At 37.6% G+C, this 20,074-nt stretch overlaps 3 protein-coding genes and 1 non-coding gene across 5 annotated transcripts in view; all 4 read left to right on the plus strand.

Annotated features, from left to right (window-relative positions):
• Positions 1-2,850, plus strand: part of LOC18791851 (chromatin structure-remodeling complex protein SYD) — a 21,744-nt gene extending 18,894 nt beyond the window's left edge. Inside the window, 1 exon segment of the mRNA XM_020563259.1 lies at positions 410-2,850. Within this exon segment, the coding sequence (XP_020418848.1) occupies positions 410-2,581 (2,172 nt within the window). The 3' untranslated portion in view covers positions 2,582-2,850.
• Positions 7,690-12,974, plus strand: LOC18788491. Of its 2 annotated transcripts, XR_002272448.1 has the most exons (3): positions 7,690-7,832; positions 8,985-12,214; positions 12,566-12,974. XR_002272448.1 is itself a non-coding variant. In XM_020567845.1 (2 exons), the coding sequence occupies exon 2, from the start codon at positions 9,146-9,148 to the stop codon at positions 12,005-12,007; it is 2,862 nt and encodes a 953-aa protein (XP_020423434.1). In that variant the 5' UTR covers positions 7,690-7,832; positions 9,018-9,145; the 3' UTR covers positions 12,008-12,487. The 2 variants fall into 2 exon arrangements, 1 of the variants encoding a protein (XP_020423434.1); XM_020567845.1 differs by lacking the exon at positions 12,566-12,974 and having other exon boundaries at positions 9,018-12,487.
• Positions 13,118-13,189, plus strand: TRNAP-UGG. Its single transcript has one exon. It is a non-coding gene; the product is annotated as a tRNA-Pro (tRNA).
• Positions 13,375-19,860, plus strand: LOC18791575. Its single transcript, XM_020569331.1, has 10 exons — positions 13,375-13,527; positions 13,639-13,795; positions 14,193-14,687; positions 15,092-15,148; positions 15,701-18,141; positions 18,213-18,482; positions 18,563-18,643; positions 18,917-19,028; positions 19,107-19,173; positions 19,437-19,860. Exons 2-10 carry the CDS (start codon positions 13,681-13,683, stop codon positions 19,531-19,533), a joined length of 3,735 nt encoding a protein of 1,244 aa, XP_020424920.1. The 5' UTR covers positions 13,375-13,527; positions 13,639-13,680; the 3' UTR covers positions 19,534-19,860.

A 20,074-nucleotide genomic window follows, 5' to 3' on the forward strand; every position in this document is an offset into this window, starting at 1 on the left:
CCCCCCCGGGGGGAACAAAAGTTTTTTAACCCGGAGGGGTTTGACCTTTGGAGGCCATTAAGGGGGGGGGAACCCCTTTTTTTTTTTTTTTTTTTTTAAAAATTAACAAAGTTTTTTCCCCTTTTTTTGGGGCCCCAGTGGGTTTTTTTTTTTAAAATTTTGGGGGAAAAACCTTTCCCCCCCCCCCCCCCCCCCCCCCCCCCCCCCCCGGCCCTAGAAAAAAAAAAACTCCTTAATTTATCTCAGAACCTCCAACTGTACAGAATTGTAAACCGTAATGTCTTGATAGGTATAGGATAACGATTACTATGACAAGTCAGTGCATGTCAATGCCCACAGGCAATCACAAGGTTGATCTATTGTTATTACTTAGATTATTAATGTGTAATTTCATATTTGTATTACTCAGGTTGGCGTGATGCTGCTGGAAGAAGCTATTTCAGAAAACGTTGACCTGCCTGCATCTTCCATGGAGACTGAAGGAAAAGAGGTAGTAGGTCCATCTGAGGGAAAAGTTGGCTGCTCAGTGATGGAGGAGGGTTCAAAAACACCTGTAGCTGAAATGGTTCCTCAAGTGAATGCTTCTGATGCTTGTGAGAGTGTGCAAGAAATTGTATCAGAAAACATGGATCTGCCTCTGGTTAACTCAACCATAGTGGTTGATAGTGTTGAAGGCTCATCTGATGCAGTGCCTATAGGCAGCACCAAATCACCAGAGGGGTTGGAGTCTGAAGCTAAAATTGTTGATGGTTTTCAGGTTTGTGGGACATTGCCAGGAAATGTTTCTGAAAACTTGGATCAGCTTCCAGTTACCTTGGCCATAGGGGGCGATAATGTGGAAGGCTTATCTGAGGCAGGGCCTATAGACAACTCCAATTCACTAGAAGAGTCAAAATCTGAAGCTAAAATTGTTGATGCTTCTCTGGTTTGTGGGACATTGCCTGGAAATGTGTCTGAAAACTTGGATCAGCTTCCAGTTACTTTGGCCATAGGGGGGAATAGTGTTGAAGGCGTATCTGACGCACGGCCTATAGACAGCTCCAAATCACTAGAAGAGTCAGAATCTGAAGCTAAAATTGTTGATGCTTTTGAGGTTTGTGGGACATTGCCAGTGGATGTGTCTGAAAACTTGGATCAGCTTCCAGTTACCTTTGCCATAAGGGGTGATAGTGTTGAAGGCTTATCTGAGGCAGGGCCTATGGACAGCTCCAAATCACTAGAAGAGTCAGAATGTGAAGCTAAAGTTGGTGATGCATCTCAGGTTGCTGGGACAATGCAAGAAAATGTGTCTGAAAACATGGATCAGTCTGAAGCTCCCTTGACCATGGGGGGTGATAGTGTTGAAGCATTACCTGAGGCTGGGCCTGCGGTTAGCTCCAAATCACCAGGGGAGTCAAAATGTGAAGCTAAAGTTGGTGATGCTTCCCAGGTTTGTGGGTCAATTCCAGAAACTGTATTTGGAAACCCAGATCAGGCTCTAGTTACATTGGCCAAGGAGGGTGGTCACATTGAAGGTTTATCTGAGGCAGGGCCTGCAGGCAGCTCCAAATTACCAGAGTTAGAATCTGAAACTAAAGTTGTTGATGATTCTCAGGTTTGTGCACCAATGCCAGAAACTGTGCCCGAAGCTGAAGTTGGTGGTGACGTTGAAGGTTTATCAGAGGCAGGGCCTGCAGGCATTTCCAAATTACCAGAGTTAGAATCAATGCCAGAAACTGTGCCCGAAGCTAAAGTTGGTGATGACATTGAAGGTTTATCTGAGGCAGGGCCTGCAGGCAGTTCCAAATTACCAGAGTTAGAATCTGAAACTAAAGTTGGTGATGATTCTCAGGTTTGTGCACCAATGCCAGAAACTGTGCCCGAAGCTAAAGTTGGTGATGACGTTGAAGGTTTATCCGAGGCAGGGCCTGCAGGCAGTTCCAAATTACCAGAGTCAGAATCTGAAACTAAAGTTGGTGATGATTCTCGGGTTTGTGCATCAATGCCAGAAACTGTGCCCGAAGCTAAAGTTGGTGATGACGTTGAAGGTTTATCTGAGGCAGGCCCTGCAGGCAGCTCCAAATCACCAGAGTTAGAATCTGAAGCTAAAGTTGGTGATGATTCTCAGGTTTGTACGTCAATGCCAGAAACTGTGCCTGAAAACCCGGATCAACCCCAAGTTAACTTGGTCGTTGGGGATGATCATGTTGAATGCTTATCTGAGGCAGAGCCTGTAGGCAGCTCCAAAGCACCAGAAGAGTTAGAATCTGAAGATAAAGTTGGTGATGCTTCTCGGGGTTGTGTGGCAACGCCAGAAAATATGTCTGAAAGCATGGATCAGCCTCCAGTTATCTTGGCCATTGGGGGTGATGGTATTGAAGCCTTATCTGATGCGGGGCCTGTAGGCAGCTCCAAGTCACCGGAGGAGTCAGAAACTGAAGCTAAAGCTAGTGGCGCTTCTCAGGTTTGTGGGACAATGCCAGAAAATGAGTCGGAGAACATGGATTTTGAGCCATCTTCAACAGCACAGGAAGGTCAAACTGTGGGGTCATCATCTGAGAAATCAGGTGGTAGCTCAATGGCACAGCCCGAAGTTGAATGAGTATCTTGACTATAATTTGTACAGCTTGTTAGACCATAAAAACATATATATTCAGTGAAGTATAGTTTGCCCTTTATAAAGGGGTAATATTTAGTTTCCAATTAGTGTGTAGATAGAGTATTTATATGACTTCTTTTGTCGAACTGTCTTCCACAAACTTGTCACTGGGATTTAAACTTTTACTGGCGCTGAATTTAGATGTCAGCAGCTAACTTTTTGTTAACCTGATTATCTCCTTTCTTTAAGAATTTGGAGCCTAAATTTCGCTCGTTGCAATCTGTAAAATATACCCAGAGGGAGGATTCAATCACTGCATGCCTAATTCATTTTGCAGCAAAAAGCCCAATGGTCGCAGATTCATAGCCAGAAACTCCATGATACAAGTTCATTTTCATTTGAGGCGAAAGAGTTTCATGATTATTTTTATCCTCTATCAACCTAAGAATTTAATCTGATTACACAATTCGGGGTATTAAATAAGGGTATTGATTTTCCCATTTCTTTTTCATCTACTTACACTCCATTTTTAAAAAATTGTATGTTCTCACTCATTTTGTTCACTTACAGGTCTTTTTTTTATACGAGCGATATTCTACTTTAATCTAATCTAAACTATGAGGAGAGAGATTCGAACTCAAGTGCAGAGTGAAGAGCATATCCGCTCTAACCAACTTGACTAAACTCATATATGCTTTTAAGAAAATATTTTTAGTCCAAGGACATATTTATCTTTTTATTCTTCAAAGTAATAACCAAACCCCACAAGAAATGTTTTATAGCCATAGGTTCAAATATAAAGGCAAAAGCCCTTAAACCAAAAATCCCTAGGGAAATTTAAGAGAAACTCACCGTTGATTTCTCACTCCCATCCCCACTAACCTCCAGAAACCTCCAAAACAACTACCCAGTTTCCCATTTTCTTTTCTTTTCCTCTTTCTCAGTATTCCTTCCACACAAAACAAAGAGAAATTATTTGCAATTACTTGTTCGCATTGCTTTCTTGACCAATGAAATACGGCAGGGATATTGAGATTCTTCAACGGAGTGGTGGGTGGGTAGATTTGGACTCACTTCCGGGGTACCTCCATGGTCGGTCGTAAAGGCAAAAAAATTATATTATTTTTGTTTACGTATACAATTTCCATATAACTTATTTTTCTTGGTTACATCAATTTTTTTTAAATCTTATAGGCTTACAATGGTTTGTATGCACTGTTTCTTGTTCTTATACGTATTGGCAGAAGAATAGTATTTAAATATTTAAATACTAATTATTCACTAAGTAAATAATAATTAATACATAACTACTAATTAAACTAATTAAAAAAAGAGGAATTGAGATTAAGCTAGCCGCACGGCTATGCTAATTTATCGCGTATAGCCGGACTGCTATACCTTCAAAATATTCTATTTATGGAGTATAGCCAAGCGGCTATACACTAAAATATACTCTTTATGGCCTATAGCTGCGCGGCTATACTCCGGCTAATACTGTTAATTATGACGTACAGCCGAGCGGCTATACTGTTCAAATATTCTATTCAATAAAAATTAGGATTTTATCGTGGCAAAGCTGACCCTTGAGATAAATCAATTAGACAACATTCTAGCTTTTTTCCCCAATGTGTGCTTAGGGTTGAGGGAAAATTTAAGCTTTGTTTGTGTGTTGCATGTGTATGTGCAGTGATATAAAGAGGTTGCTTATCTTTTTAGGTGCGCTTTGTCATATTTACTTAAATAAATTTGAATATTCAAAAAGTATAACCGCGCAACTATACTCTTTTAGTTTTTTAAAAAAAAAAGTTCACAAAATAATTTAAAATAATTAATTCTATTTATTAAGTAATTTATGAAATTAGTAAAATAATAATAATAAAAATATAATTACTACTTAAAGTAATTAAAAAAGACTAAGATATTACTTAATTACATATATTCAATTAAAGAAGTTGGCCAAAAAATTAAAGTAAAGAAACTAATTTTATATTTTTAAAATTAAAAATAAAATGGGATAACAACCTCTCCCGACGACATTACGTCGGCACAGACCTATACCGGCAAATATTTGTCGGATAAGACCTCTTCCGATTAAATTCATCTCTACCGACAAACTTTCGTTGGAAAAAGTGTTTTTGAAAATAAATATAACCTTAGTATCTTTAGGTCAATAAATGTTTTTTAAAATATTTCTTTTTAGTAATTAAATAATATCTTAGCTTATTTAATTACTTTTATTAGTAATTATATTTTAATTATTATTTCTTTAGTGAATAATTAGTATTAAATATTTTAATTAACTTCATAAATTATATTACTTAATAAATAGATTTTTAAATTTTTAAATTTTTTTCTTAAATAAAATATTTAAAAGAGTAATCTATATACATAAAGGTAGAAGGCCTAAAAGTGAAAATTTTAATATCCCTGAAACTGCTTTTGGTGAAGTAAAATATTGAAACACACATATTTTATTTAAAAGAGGGTAAAAGGGTAAAACAAAAAGTGAATTAAATTTTTTTTTTTTTAAAAATAGTAATTAAGGATAAGACGTGTTTTAACCCCCAAAAAAAAATGAATAAGATGTATTGTTTTGAAAACCTCACCTCATCGTGCAGTTCCTTTCAGTTTAACATAAGAGAAAACAAGTAAAGGAAACGTTAGCTGAAAAAAATGGGTATTAAAGAAACAAGGTAAGAAAAAATATAATTTTTTTAAGATAAGATAAAATATTGTTTAATATTGCAACAACCATCTTCAAAATTTGGTAATACACTAATAATTGTGGTTTTTTCTTTTAAGACAAGTGATCTTTTAATACTAGGCTCTAAAGGGGTTGGACCGTTGGGTTGGACAATCAGCCTAAGGTGTCAAACAGGTCTAGCCGAATCGCCCGATAAGACACTATTAGTATTTTTGGGTGGACTAGGATGAGGTAATTCGACCCAATGACCTAGGCTGGTCGGATGCCCGTCGTGAGCCATGTCGGCTCGAAGCCCAACAGATCGACCCATTTTTTAAATTATATTTATTTTAGAGAAAAAAATACATAATATTATTATAGCTATATATATTAAATCCATGTTTTATTTATTTATCTAATAGTATATTTTAAAATTCAATGTTTTCTTTATAAATAAAATAATTATTTTGTTTTTCAAGTTTCAATTTTTTAAACGCGAACCATAATCTAGCAATTGGTTATTTAAATGTACTTCAAATAAAGTGATTGACCACTTTTTTCAACAAATAATAAATCTTGTTAGTATATGCATGTTTGTAAAAAAGATTGAAATGAAATTGAAAAAAAATATTACAAAAAATGACAAGATTTGCCTCGGAATTTGTGACGAACCCTACTTCCTGTCTGACATCTAACCAATGTCAGACCCACTTTCCTAAAACGTTTTTTAGCCCTAATTTAAATTAATAAAGACTTCAATTTTGGCAGAATCTCCCTTATAAATTGAATATCTTCCAATTTATAGTATCTACAAACGAGCATAGAAATAATCCCAACTTTCAGCATGCACAAGGTAAAGGCACACACAACAGTTAAGACTATTCAAATGGGCATCATGCCCTCTACCTAAACTCAAAACGAGCAAGCAGACCAGCTAAAGATTAAGTTTTACAACCCAAGAAAAAGGAAAGTAGAGAAAGATAAATGAGGAATTCCTACAGTGCAAACAGCGTCGATGCCTCAACGTGGTGATCTTGATGTCGGATATCTAGAATTTGGGGACGCAAAACAGAAAATGTGAGTGGACGAAAACAAAGCGTTAAACATAATTTATATTCAACATAAATAACCCCCTTCGTTTTAGAAAATAATGCCAAAACACTATCCAACAAAATCCTTTTGCATATGTACATATATGATATATATCATCCGATACTTGAAAATAATTTAATTCAGTATACCTATATCATGACATACGATAAGAAAAACCGATTTAATTAATACCTTTCAAATTCTTGGAAAACAATGTATACTAGTTTATTTAATCCTTATTGTAAAACTGTAAATTTCAACACTACCCAAGTAACCCGTTAATATAAAATATGATCATCAAAACCCAAAATCTTTTTTCCAGCAACTATACCCTTGCAAAATACAATATGCCAAAAAGTTCCAAATATCCAATCTCAATTATGAACTTCATTTCAAATGTTCATACCTGTGCAGTGTACTCTCAATGCACATGCTTAAGAAAGATCAACTTGGAAATAAACTCACATATACGCTTATAGATACACACACACACACACACTTCAACCGGGGAATTATTTAACTAGACCATGGGATAACATCACATTACCCCGTGATTAAGGTTGAGCAGTCCAACCGAGGGACTATTGCTTCGCAGCACACACACCGACAACACATTGCACGTGCTGCTGAAACAAGTCAACAAGTCTTACCCGAGCATACTGCCCCGCCAAGGGCCTACGACACACCCCGCCAAGGGTGCCCAATATCCTTCCACACGTCGGCGACACATCGCACATGCGGGTAACATTTGAATCCAAGTATCAGTATCCCATGGGAGGTACATGTAATGATGCAATTCATAATTTCAATTTTCAAAATCGATCCCGAACAAAAGTGACTAAAATACCCCTACCCCCAAGGGCAAAAATGTATTTGCACAACTAAGTAATTAAATAAAAATAATTTGTTGGGTCGAGGTGTTACAAAAAAAATACAATACATAAGTTGAGCTTGGCGTGGACCCATATCGCCTCGTTTAGTGGCCCAACACGAGTCCGACCAGGTTCCATATTGGATGGAGCAACGAACTCGAGCCAAAATTAATAATTTTCATAAATGAATGAGCCCGATTCGGCCTATTTATTAAAAAAGATGACTCTAAATGGGCCGGCACAGCACGGCCCGTTTGACACCCCTAGCCCAATTCTAGGCTCCCATTGATTTTACTCTATTAGGTATTATGCAAGAGGACATAATTGTAATTTTATTTTGGTCAAAGAAATTGTAATTAAAATTTCGTTTTTATCAACCAAATGCAGTCCTGTAAAACAATATTGGGCAGACCAATCGAAAAATTAATGAAACCAAAATTCCCCTCAATTTGAATGAAATTACAACACTGTTTACAAAAAAACCCAAACGAGTGGCATTAGAGAAATAAGCCGAAGTATCATAGGTCTTCTTCCCCACTTCTGAAAACCCCAGGTCCCTCCAGACTCTCTCAAATCAGCTTTGTGATTTCTCAACCAGAACAAAATAGTAAGCGCTTCTTTTACAAACCCATTCATTTCTTCATTGTTTTTAACATATTTAGCACTTTTTTTGTGTGCTTTCCCCAAGTTGTTGAAGTTTCTTTCTTTAGCTTGAAGAACGATATTTGACTTTGTTTGCTCACTATATTATATTATACTTGTATGGGTCTGTTTTAGCGATTGAAATATATAAATGAATTACAATAATTTTTTAAAATTTTAAATTTTTCTAAAGTTGCATGTTGTGCTTGGGTGAAATTAGGGTTCTGCCTCTCCGTTACGACTTTTTACGAGTGTTTTGCTTTCCATTTTTGTCTGTGATGTTAAAGGTTTCTTTGGGTTTGGGTTGCATGTCTCTAAAGGTTTCGTTGTGGGAGCAGTTGATATAATGTGTTTGGTTTACAAAGTGAATGTGGTGGCCATGAGATTGTCTGAGAATTCTTTACATACTGGCTGGAACCAAATGAAAAAAGAGTTTGGTTTATTTGCAAATGAAATATAATGTTTAGAACAGAGAATCAGTTTACAGAGTTCAATATTGCATATTTTGTAAAATAAACTCAACAATTGTAATGGCCTCAGGCCCTCAGGTTAGTTTTGTAAGTTTAGCATGGACCACCCCTTCGTAGTTGGAGGAACTTTTCTATGAGCTTGGCACACACTGCTGGCCGCACACAATAACTTTTGTTCTAGTTGTGTCTTACAAGTTCTCTCAGTTTGAGAGGTTTTTGAAAATTCTCACGCATTGTGGTGATGTTTATAGTTTATACATATAATTTTTTCCATATGGTTTCTGGTTTCTTATCAATTATTTTGATTGTGGTTCTGGGATTGCAGAATTTGTTGAATTGTTTTCTGATGCGTGAGGAAAATATTTGTATGTATTATTTGGTCATTAAGTAGATGTTTTTTTTAAATAAAAAATCTCCCCCCTTTATTAAGTTGCACTACATAAGTAGGTGATTTTGCGATCTACAATTAAATTGCCAAAATGCAGTTTGCATTATTTTTTGTAATTTGAATATCAATGTGGTACGTAAAAGTGGAGCTAAATGTCACACACTTTTTAATTTTAATCTTTTAAACCGTGTTTTTTTTTCCTCTGTTGATACTAGGGTTTAAATTGGTCTTAACTCTTAAGGTGATACAAAATTGGCAGGGTTCAACTGAATGTGACTAGTGATTATTGCAGACGTTGATGGTTGGGAATTTCACTTTGGTTCTTAGTGGCTTTGGATCTAGACTTGGCTTATCTCAATAAGGAAGCATGCTTATACACAACTAAAGCAGTTTGAGCAGCTCAGGTTCTCCAGATTGGTGATGGATTGCAATAAAGAAGAGGCCATTAGGGCCAAGGGAATTGCAGAGAAGAAGATGCAGAGCAAGGATTTTGTGGCGGCCCGTAAAATTGCTATAAAGGCGCAACAACTCTATCCTGATCTGGAGAATATATCTCAGATGCTTATGGTTTGTGAAGTGCATTGCTCTGCTGAGCAGAAATTGTTTGGGAATGAGATGGACTGGTATGGTATTCTTCAGATTGATCAAACAGCGAATGAGCTAACAATTAAGAAGCAGTACAGGAAGTTTGCTCTCCAACTTCATCCTGATAAAAACAAGTTTGCTGGTGCAGAAGCTGCTTTTAAGCTGATTGGAGAAGCTCAAAGAGTGCTTCTCGACCGTGACAAACGAAGCATGCATGACCTGAAACGCAAGGCTTCTGTGAGAAAACCGACTGTGCCATATCGACCCCCGCAGAAGGCAAGTTGGAATTCGAATGTTGGAGTTCAAAACAACTTCAGAGGTAACTTTTCAAACATTAATCCCCAGAACCAGCAGCAACAGCAGCCCTTTCCACCAGGGTATTCAGATTCCCGCTCTACTTTTTGGACTGTTTGCCCATTTTGTTCAGTTAAGTATCAGTATTATAGAGAAGTTCTTAATAGATCTCTTCGTTGTCAAAGTTGCAATAAGCCCTTCGTTGCATATGACACAAATGTGCCAGGTGCACCACCACCAACTAACTTAAGTCAGCAGGCATTCCCCCAGCAAAAAGATGGTACTAACAAATCTGAAGTGAGATTTCCAGGGAATGCTGGAGCTGATAATTCCAAAGCTGAATCTTTCCGAAAGACAGGTCAAAAGGCAGGTAGCTCTTCTGGTGTTCACTTAGTTAGGGTGACGCGTAAAAGAAGGGGTGTAATAGAATCCAGTGAAAGCTCTGACTCAGAAAGCAGCAGTGAATCTGAAGAGGATATGGTCATTGATGATGCTGTTCTTCAGGCTGGACTGAAATCAGGAATTTATGGAGAGCAGCAACCACGGAGATCTTCACGCCATAAGCAGCAGGTTTCTTATAAGGAAAATCTAAGCGATGATGATGGCATTCCTCCATCAAAAAGGGAGAAGAGGAGTGGCTCGTCGTGTGCCACTGAAGAGGAGGATGAAGACGCATCTAAAGAGGAGGCCTCTAAAATGAGTAATCAATCTGATTGTGCTACTGGCACTAAAGGCGATGAGGAAAGGGTAAAACAGAAAGAAAGTGCTTGTTTTGAAGAGTGCTTAACAAAAAGTGTCGGGGAAACCAAGAAGTTTGAGGCTAAAGAAAGGGTGAAGGTATTTAATTGTGAGAAAAATTCTGAGGCTCATGAGAGTTCTCCATTAGATAAAAGCTCCCAGGAGGAACAAGAAGCAGACCCCTTTTTCTCATTTCCTGATAGTGAGTTCAACGACTTTGAGAAGATCCGGAAAGAAGAATGCTTTGAAGTGGGGCAGGTGTGGGCTATTTATGATACTCGAAATGGGATGCCAAGATACTATGCTAGAATCAAGAAAGTTCACCTTCCTGGATTCAAGGTGCAGATAACGTGGCTAGAGCCAGACCCTGAAGATGATAATGAAATGAAATGGGCTGAAGCAGGCTTGCCATTTTCTTGTGGGAAATTTAGACAAGGTCACTCTGAAACCAGGAAAGATCATCTCATGTTCTCTCATACGATGTCTTGGGAGAAGATTAAAAGTTATTACCAGATATATCCAAGAAAGGGGGAGACTTGGGCCATTTTCAAGAACTGGAGTCTAAACTGGTACTCTGATCTGGACTCTAATCCTAAGCCTAAGTTTGAATATGAATTTGTTAAAATTTTGTCAGACTATGCTGAGGGTGTTGGAATATGGGTTGCACTCTTGGAGAAGGTGAAAGACACTGTGAGTGTTTTCTGTCAAAGACTAAATGATGGGAAAGGTATTTTAAAAGTTCTACCAGGTGAGTTATTGAGGTTCTCCCACAGAGTTCCGTCCTTTATGTTGACCGGTGATGAAGGAGTAGGAGTGCCATCAGGATCGTTTGAGCTTGATCCTGCCTCTTTGCCTTTTGATAATGAAGAAGTTCCTGTTTCTAAAGATCTTAAAACGGAGGCTAGTACTCATCCTAATGGGTTTTCTACATCTCCAGATACAGTCAATGAAGATAGTAATGCTCGCAAAGTATCATCCTCAGAAGGTATTGAAATTCCAGAAGCTGAATTCTACAACTTTGATGCTGATAAATCCCTGGCCACGTTTCAGATTGGTGAGGTCTGGGCATTATATAGTGATGAGGATGGTTTGCCAAAATACTATGGTCTGGTCAAGAACATTGATTCTCGCCGATTAAAATTGCATATTGCCTGGCTTGATTCCAACTCACTGCCAGACAATGTGATTCGGTGGCATGACGAAGAGATGCCCATTTGTTGCGGGAGATTTAGGGTTAAAAGAAGTCCACTCCAGGACTATGATTCTTTCATGTCCTTTTCACATCGGGTAAAAGCACTTCCTGTTAGTAAGAATGAATTTGAAATATTTCCTAGGAGAGGTGAGGTTTGGGCATTGTATAAGAACTGGGCTGCTGATATCTCATGTTCTGACTTGGAAACCTGCGAGTATGACATAGTGGCAGTACATGCGGAAAATGATTTGCAGAGAGAGGTCTTGGTTTTAGAGCGTGTGGATGGTTACAATTCAGTTTTCAAGACTCGAGTGAAAGGAAGATCAGCTGAAATGATGACTATCCCGGAGGTTGAGCTGCTGAGGTTTTCTCACAGCATTCCTTCATTCCAGCTAACAGAAGAGAAAGGTGGCAGCCTGAGAGGCTGCTGGGAACTGGATCCTGCTGCATTGCCCGTTCGTTTCTTCAGTTAGACTTGAGTTGGCAATGTGGACTGGTCTTATGCCTTATAATGCACGTTCCCGGATTCAACCAATGCCTCTCTAGCTTGGGCCTTTTCCCGGAATGCTGGTGTGGAAAATGGAACGATCTGGGAGAAGATTCTTTTGTATTTTAGTGCGACTCAGCCTGCTCAGTTCTGATAAATGGACCAGCCCTCTTTTGTGTGTACTCCGACGAAGGTGCATACGATTCCAGATAATTTTTTGCAGCCTAAGTGTTTTGGTATTTTGGTCTTGGTGTAGAAAGAGGTGGCTCTGCTGGTTTTATGTTGCATATTCAGAATTTCTTGTTTATATAGACCCTTTAATTTTTCATGAACCCTGGCTACTTGGGCTGGACTAAATGACTGATGGTGCTGGAATGTTAACGAACAATGAAAGAACTGAAACTTTTCTTCTGTAACCAGAACCTTGGTTTTTAAATTCCTCTGAAAAATCTCTTTTTCCTAGATACTACTACTGTTCTACTAGCATCTCATGTTTTGATGTTTTACAAAATTAGAGTGCCCCAACCAATGCTTTATTTTGTAGGTATTTTTCCAACAACTTTTGTGGGCCAGCCTCATTTCATCCTAGTTTTGCAAGGGCATTCTCGATATTAAAGTCTTCAACAAATGAACACTTCTGGTACCATGTCCAGCTGCCGCCAGAAAGTACTTGAGGCAATTGAATAGCATTCGATTGATATCACTTCGCATTATAGTTCATGAGTACTTTATTTGCCCCTTCAATCACGTTACATTACACGTGATAAGAGTTTCATATGACGAAACGTAATTGGATGGGGATAGCAAAATATTGGAGATATGTTATTTTCGTGACATGCAAGTTTTTTTCTGCTGAAGCTTTTTAAAGACTTTAATGTAGGGCTTTTAGTTTTACTTCTTCATTCAACTTCAGTTTCTTGAGGATTCGATTATAAACAATGACAGATTTGGCACTCATAATTGTTGACAATTTCGTAGTTAATGTCTAAAGCCAACGACTTTCAACTTTCAATTGAGATTTATGTCTCCTTTTTATTGGTGCTTAACAATCATGTTTTTATTAAATATATTTTAAACTTACCAAAGACACATGGAAGGGCATTTGGTCTAGTGGTATGATTCTCGCTTTGGGTGCGAGAGGTCCCGAGTTCGATTCTCGGAATGCCCCCATGCCCTATATTAACTTTTTTGTTTCTTTTAGAACTAATAAATCGATTTTGGTTTTTGATTTGTCGTTTCGTGGTAAAACTAGTAAATGGTAAATGGTAAATGTGTAGAAAAGTAACAAAACAGAAAAGCACATAGTTGAAGAAGTTACCAACTATCAGTTTCGCCGCTAAACTCTCTCTCCACAAAGTGAAGTGAACAGTGGTGGTCTTGTACTAGTCGCTGATTTTCCCTCCAAAAATCCGACCCTCCATTTACTCGTTACCCCACTATCTTCCCAAATTTCCTTCACCTCCAAATCCCTAAACCCTAAACTCTCTCTCTTTCCTTCCTAATTGAGTATGTTTCTTTACTTACTTCTGTATAATTGCTACTCTAGTTTTCATCGTCGCGACCAATTTTTCTTATTTCTATTTTTTGCCCTTTTGAAATTTTATTGCTTTGTTTTAGGGTTCCTAGTGGATTCTGGTATTCTATTCGATGTGAATTGAAATGGGTTCTCTTTGGGACGAAAACGATGAAATCAAGCCAATGGAAACAAACCCAGTTGTCGATTGTGCCCATACCCAGCCCATTGATAGTCAGATTTCAAGTCCTCCATCTCCTGGTAATCTTTATAGTTATTTTTGTTAAAGTTGTGTCTTTTATGGTAATTTTCTGCGGAATATATAAATAAGGAGCAATTTTTGTTCAAACCCTCCAACTTTTGTCTGTGAGCTTTTCATGGACAAGTCCAAATCTGTTACATGTTTGAGCATATCTGTCACATTCGGTGCATGTCATTGTCAGCATTTACATATGGATGTACTTTAGTATGATCTTCAAGCATGCCAGGATGTGAATGCCGGTGTCTATTGGTTTAGGATTCCCATTGTGGTAAATTGATTATGAGAGAGTTTTCTTTATGATTGACCTTGATTCTAGAATATAAAACTTTATCTTCTTTCTAATGACATGAAAATTGTTAATGAGCTCACCCTCTTTTTTTAAATAATGAAAATTAGATGAAAAGGCCAAATTTGAGGATGCTCATGAGATAGTGCAAGATACTGTGCCTTTTGATGATACTGTTCTAGTTGAAGATGCATTCGAAACTCAAGTGCTTAATCTTGCTGGCGAAACCCAAGTAATGGATTTTGGTGCTGAAACCCAAGTAATGGATTTCGGTGGCGAAACCCAAGTAATGGATTTCGGTGGCGAAACCCAGGTCATGGATTTTGGTGGTGAGACCCAAGTATTAGATGATATAAACTGTGTAGAGAACATGGAAACTCAGTTATTAGAGTTTGAAGATGAAGTTGTCAGTGACACTGACAGTGAAGAGTCGGATACAACTGAAGTTTTTGATGATAACAAGCATCTAACTCATGATGAATCAGTAAGAAGAGGTTCTGGTCAAGTAGTGAATGAGGAGAAGATTTGCTGCACTCCTTTTGAAAATAATGTAAAGGGGTTAATGGAGCAAGCCAATAATTCGATCCATGAGAAACAAAATGCAGGTTTGACCTCTTTAAACGAGTTAAGAATACCAATCTTTCGATTATTATTGTATCATTAAAAAGCTCCATTTGTGGTCTAAAGCTTAACTATGCATGCTTAAATAATCGATGCATTATTCTTTTGCTTTATCTATTATTTCAATGATGCATTTCTGGGAGGGAATGAATTACATCATGGAATGATGGATTGCAAATTAGTGCCTTTTTGTAATTCATTGTATGGGATATCATTCTCTCTTTTTTGGTCGAAATGGGATATCATTCTTTGGTTTTGGCATGCTTGTTCTATTTTTTCATTCATAGGAATTTTTGGAATTCAAATGAACTCTCATTTTCACATTTAAATTCTGCATTCAAATATTATATGCTAATTCTTAAAAGTAAGTTGGGGTTTTATCTTTTAGGGCTCCATGTTTCTACAGAAACACCTGTGGATAAAAGCTCCCCGGAACTGAAACCCGGTATGTACTATCCCACTTCTTTATGGTTAGATAGTGTATTTTTTCAAATCAGAAATTAGAAAAATGTTTATTGATGTAATGATCTTGCTTGGTTGTGTATAAATAAATCCTTCAAACAGTATGTAATCCATCTCAATTACAAATTTTGCCCGACTTATTTTGGATTAAGATGCTGCCAGTTTGTTTAAGCATATTATTGGTTTCTTTTTCAGTCCATTGTTTCTCCATGCCATTGTGGTTCATTCAGAGCACAGATATCTGAGCCTAATTTCTATCGATAATGTTGAATTGATTTTCTAAAAAGCAAAAATAAAATATAAAGGAAACATGGTCTGCATTTATTTTTCAATTGCTTATATCGGAATTTCTGGTGGCATGTCTTCTTGCTCCTTTGGAATTGTAGAAGTATTGGAAATTCAGAATTCAGATTATTCAATTCAATAATATTAATATTCTTATAAAAAAAATTCAATAATATTAATGCACTCCTGATGAGAACTATTATGTCAATCTGGGTTTTTATTTATTTATCTGTCTTCCCATTTTGGCCAGGATCTGTGCATATGCATTTCACCTCAGTCCGTGCCGCATCCTTGCGGGCCTCTGGTCTAGCAGCTCGCTTGAAGGGCACAAATAGTGAGTCTCCTTCTGTTCCAAGTAATAGTCAGTGTTTGGAGCCACTTTCTGGGAAGGATAATGCAGTATCTCTTTTATGGGGTTCCACCATAGGTGGGGAGAAAGTCAACCAGGAACATGATATGGGGAGATGTAATGAGAAAATAAGGAGGTCAACGAATGAGAACAATTGCAGGATTGGTAACTCAACAGCGAGAAAACTTTTTAATGAGGATTCAGATGATGAAGAAAAGGGATTTCCTCATAACAGCAGTAGTGGTGAAGAAGGAGAAGGCTTGCTTCAGTTTCCTTGTAATTTGGCAGGGTTGAGCTATATTGACTCTCAAGAACCTGGTGAATTATCACAGGCTAATGCCCTTGATTTTGTGGATAAGTTCCTCCAAGTTAATGTTGAGGAGTTTGATAAAGAAGTTGACCGTGGAACGTGTGCTGGGGAAAATTCAAAATTTGTCTCAAGTGCAAAAGGGCCACAAAGATTGGCCAAGAAAGCCATTGATAAAAGCATAGTTCAAAATGTAGGCATTTTTGATTGGGATGACAGCCGGGAGAATGAAGAGGGAGGTGATTTTTTCTGCCGGAGAAAGACAGACTTCTTTGGTGGTGGAAGCCATGGCTGGAGATCTCTTCCCCAAGCCCAGAAGTCCAAAGGGAACAGACAGGAGGGCCAGAAGGATCACAAAAAACAAGTACAGGGAAAGAAGAAGAAAATGGGTGTAATTCATTCAGATTCAAAACTATTGTTGCATAATTCAAAATTCGACAAGAAGACAGAACATGAAGATGAAATCAAACATAAAAAGAATCTCGCTAGTGAGTTTGACAAGCAGTTTGACATCAACTCCCCTAGAGGACAGTTGGATGCTAATGTCAAAAAGAACAATGATCCTGAAATGCTAGATGTAGGTATTGATACTCAAATGGCAGCTGAAGCTATAGAAGCATTATTTAATGGTGAAGGAATTTCCAATTGTGATGCTATTAGTGCACTTCCAGATGTTCAAGGAAATCCAAAAAGTTCTCCTGAAGGTTCCATGGGTGAAAAAACAAAGAATACACTTTCTTCAAAGAAACCCTCTTCTCGGAAAAGAGTACTTCTGTCTGATGCAGGGGTTGCTTCTCGAGAATCTCGACAAGCCAAGAAAACTAGGATTGGTGCCAAATCTGGGAAACATTTTTCAATTTCATCTCCAGAATATTCTAAGACTGCCAGGAAGAAGTGTGAAACAGAGTTGGTGATAACAAAATCAAAGAAGGCCAAGTCAAATGCTAAAAAGCACCTTAACATCAATGGGAACAAAAGCTTGGAGAAAATACCTTCTGTCGCTATTGACCTGAGAACAGAAGGATCTATAAAAAGGCATTTACCAGATGTTGGTAATTTTGTACCCGTTGGACGTCAGACTAGACAGTCTATGGTGGTAAATCAGTTACAGAAAGCTGACAAAGTATCAAGTGATTGTGGAGAAGAGTCGAGCTATCAGACACAGAATGTTGCAATTAGGGAAAAAATAATTAGTTTTACAGGTGTTCAGAAGTCTAAAGTGCTAAATGCAAAATCTTCAAAACTAGGTTCCAATAAAACTGGAAAAGTTGGAAATACCAAACCAAGCCAACAGGAGGAGTCAGATTTCAAGTTCGAAGCAGTTAGTAATGGTATTAAATTGGATGTGTTAAACTTTCCCAAAAGAAGAAGATCTCGGCGAAATATGTCCATTCAGGTTTATGGACCCAATAACTCAGATGGTCCATCTGAGCCATCTGTTCAGGCAGACAAAATTGGACAACGTGTCAATAGCCACAAAAGGTTGCAGAGTGGTGCGAAAAACATTTGCAATGATATAAAGTTGACAAGGAGGACGCGATCATCTACATGTGGAGACCAGAATTTGGATGGAAAGTTTGCTCGAGAAATTTTAAAAGGAGGTCCTGGGGAAGCTCCCCTTCATTGTAATTCTTCTCATAAGGATGGGAGAATGATATCAGAGATTATAACTGGCAAGAGGGTAGTTGGGATCTCTGACAGGAAGAGTGATGCAAATTGCTCTTCTGCTACTAAAATGTCGGACGAATTCCCAAGAGAAAACTGTAAACCATCTGATTCATCATGTACTACTCCAGTTAACAATAAGGTGCCTGTCAATGCTGCATCTCCCGTTTGTATGGGCAATGAATATTTCAAACAGACATGCAAGAGGAGGCTGTTAGGGTCAAGTCTTTTGAAAGAAATCCGTGGCCTAAGTGCAACTGTGTGTGAACCAACTTCAACACCAGAGTTAAGAAAGAGGAGAGATATGACTGATGTTCGAGTATTGTATAGTCACCACTTGGATGAGGATATAATTAAGAAGCAGAAAAAGGTACTTTGTTAATTAGTTTAGTCTAAATATAAACTCTAAAGTAATCTTATCTGTTGATCTTTGTCTTGTAGATTTTGGCCCGACTAGGAGTTTCTGTAGCATTGTCTATGACAGATGCCACACACTTCATAGCAGATCAATTCGTGCGTACGAGAAATATGTTAGAAGCTATTGCTTTTGGGAAACCAGTGGTGACACATTTATGGCTCGAGAGCTGTGGACAAGCTGGCTGTTTCGTTGATGAGAAAAGTCATATACTAAGGGATAATAAAAAGGAGAAGGAGTTTGGATTTAGCATGCCGGCATCATTAGCACGTGCATGCCAGCATCCACTTTTACAGGTAAATATTATGTTTATGTTGGTTTGACCAGATTTATTAGCTACTTATTCTGCAGTTCTGTTAACACATGAGTTCTGCAGGACCGTAAAGTCTTCATCACCCCAAATACAAAGCCTGGTAAAGAAATAATTTCAAATTTGGTCAAAGCAGTCAAGGGCCAGGTACAGTCTCCTATTTCATTTTGTAAAGCTGGATTTATCTGTTTTGCAGATTTTTTAAGTGTCTTAAAAAAAAACTTTTTGATAATAAAGAACAGATTTTTTTTTTCTGCAGTAGAAAAAACAGAAATTAAGCTCTCTCTCTCTCTCTCTCTCTCTCTCTCTCTTCATGCATGTATACTTTTTATTATTTTTCTTATCAGATATTTTGGGTGCCATTACTTCCAGCAAACTTTAGGTTGAGTTGGTTTTGATGTTATTTGAATTGTCCCTTAGGCTGTGGAGAGAATTGGTAGATCAACTCTGAACGCTGATAAAATTCCAGATGATCTATTGGTTCTATCTTGTGAGGAAGATTATGAAATATGCGTGCCTTTACTTGAAAAAGGTTAGTAGCAATCGTCGTTATGTCAAAAGTATCTATAGGAATAGAACTGATTGTTGTGGCACTGCTGTATACTTGCAGGAGCTGCAGTTTACAGTTCAGAGCTACTATTGAATGGGATTGTTACTCAGAAGCTGGAGTTTGAAAGGTTGGTTTTATTTCCAGGGTATCACTTTTACTATCAGAGAATAATATCTTTTGTTCTGGTCGAGAGGGAAAATAACAGATTAAATGGATGTTTATAATTGTATTCAATTGGTTTCATCCTCTCCCACAAAATTTTATTTTATTTTAAAAAGATTATTGGTTTTGATTCCTAATGTTCATCCCTAGCTTGGCGAAGACTGGAGTTTATGTTTGATGGATTCTTAACCTTGTTTCCCTAACACATTTTGCAAAAAAATTGGACAGGCATCTCCTCTTTTCCGATCAAGTTAAGAAAACCCGTTCTACCATATGGTTGAAGAAAGATGGCAATAAGTTCCTGCCTGTAACAAAAAATAAATAAGGTGAAACATTTTTGTTTTCTCAGTTTCCCCTTTTCTCCTCCATATGGTCACCCATTTTTGTTAGCTGCTTTCCTAATTGACTTGTTTTTTATTTTTTTCCTTTATTTTTTTTCATGTAAAAATATATATGCTGTGCATAAAAAGTGTAAATTTTTCCGTCTTTATTCTCCCCTATTTACTGGGTAATGTAGCTAGTTAGTGGTCAATGTTGCAAATCGTGTAATTTCAAACTTGATGTATCGAAGCCATGGTTCCTGGCACTAATCGATTACTTTACTTAAACACAATTTGGTACCTTTAAAGGATTGAGCTCTCGTTTTCTCTCATGTAAGATGATATTAAATCATGGTATACATTATGGAGTTATGAAGAAGCAAACCCACTATTAGAATTCTATAGTTATGGCATTATCTAAGGCCCTTAGATGAGGTCTTATCTTTTAACTATTGGATCAAATTGATTAGCCGTTGGATTCACTTGTTAAGAGATATGACATCATCTAAGTGCCTTATATAAGGCCCTCACTATAGGACTTCACCC

This window comes from Prunus persica, chromosome G1 (assembly GCF_000346465.2).
Source record: "Prunus persica cultivar Lovell chromosome G1, Prunus_persica_NCBIv2, whole genome shotgun sequence".
In the NCBI taxonomy this organism is placed as follows: Eukaryota; Viridiplantae; Streptophyta; class Magnoliopsida; order Rosales; family Rosaceae; genus Prunus; species Prunus persica.

Excerpts from the sequence above, each read along its gene's own strand:
- LOC18788491 (XM_020567845.1), top strand. The coding sequence starts at position 9,146 with ATGGATTGCAATAAAGAAGAGGCCATTAGGGCCAAGGGAATTGCAGAG.
- LOC18791575 (XM_020569331.1), top strand. The coding sequence starts at position 13,681 with ATGGGTTCTCTTTGGGACGAAAACGATGAAATCAAGCCAATGGAAACA. Across the intron at positions 18,142-18,212 it reads TAATTAAGAAGCAGAAAAAG|ATTTTGGCCCGACTAGGAGT; the intron begins GTACTTTGTTAA and ends TTTGTCTTGTAG. Across the intron at positions 19,029-19,106 it reads CGTGCCTTTACTTGAAAAAG|GAGCTGCAGTTTACAGTTCA; the intron begins GTTAGTAGCAAT and ends GTATACTTGCAG.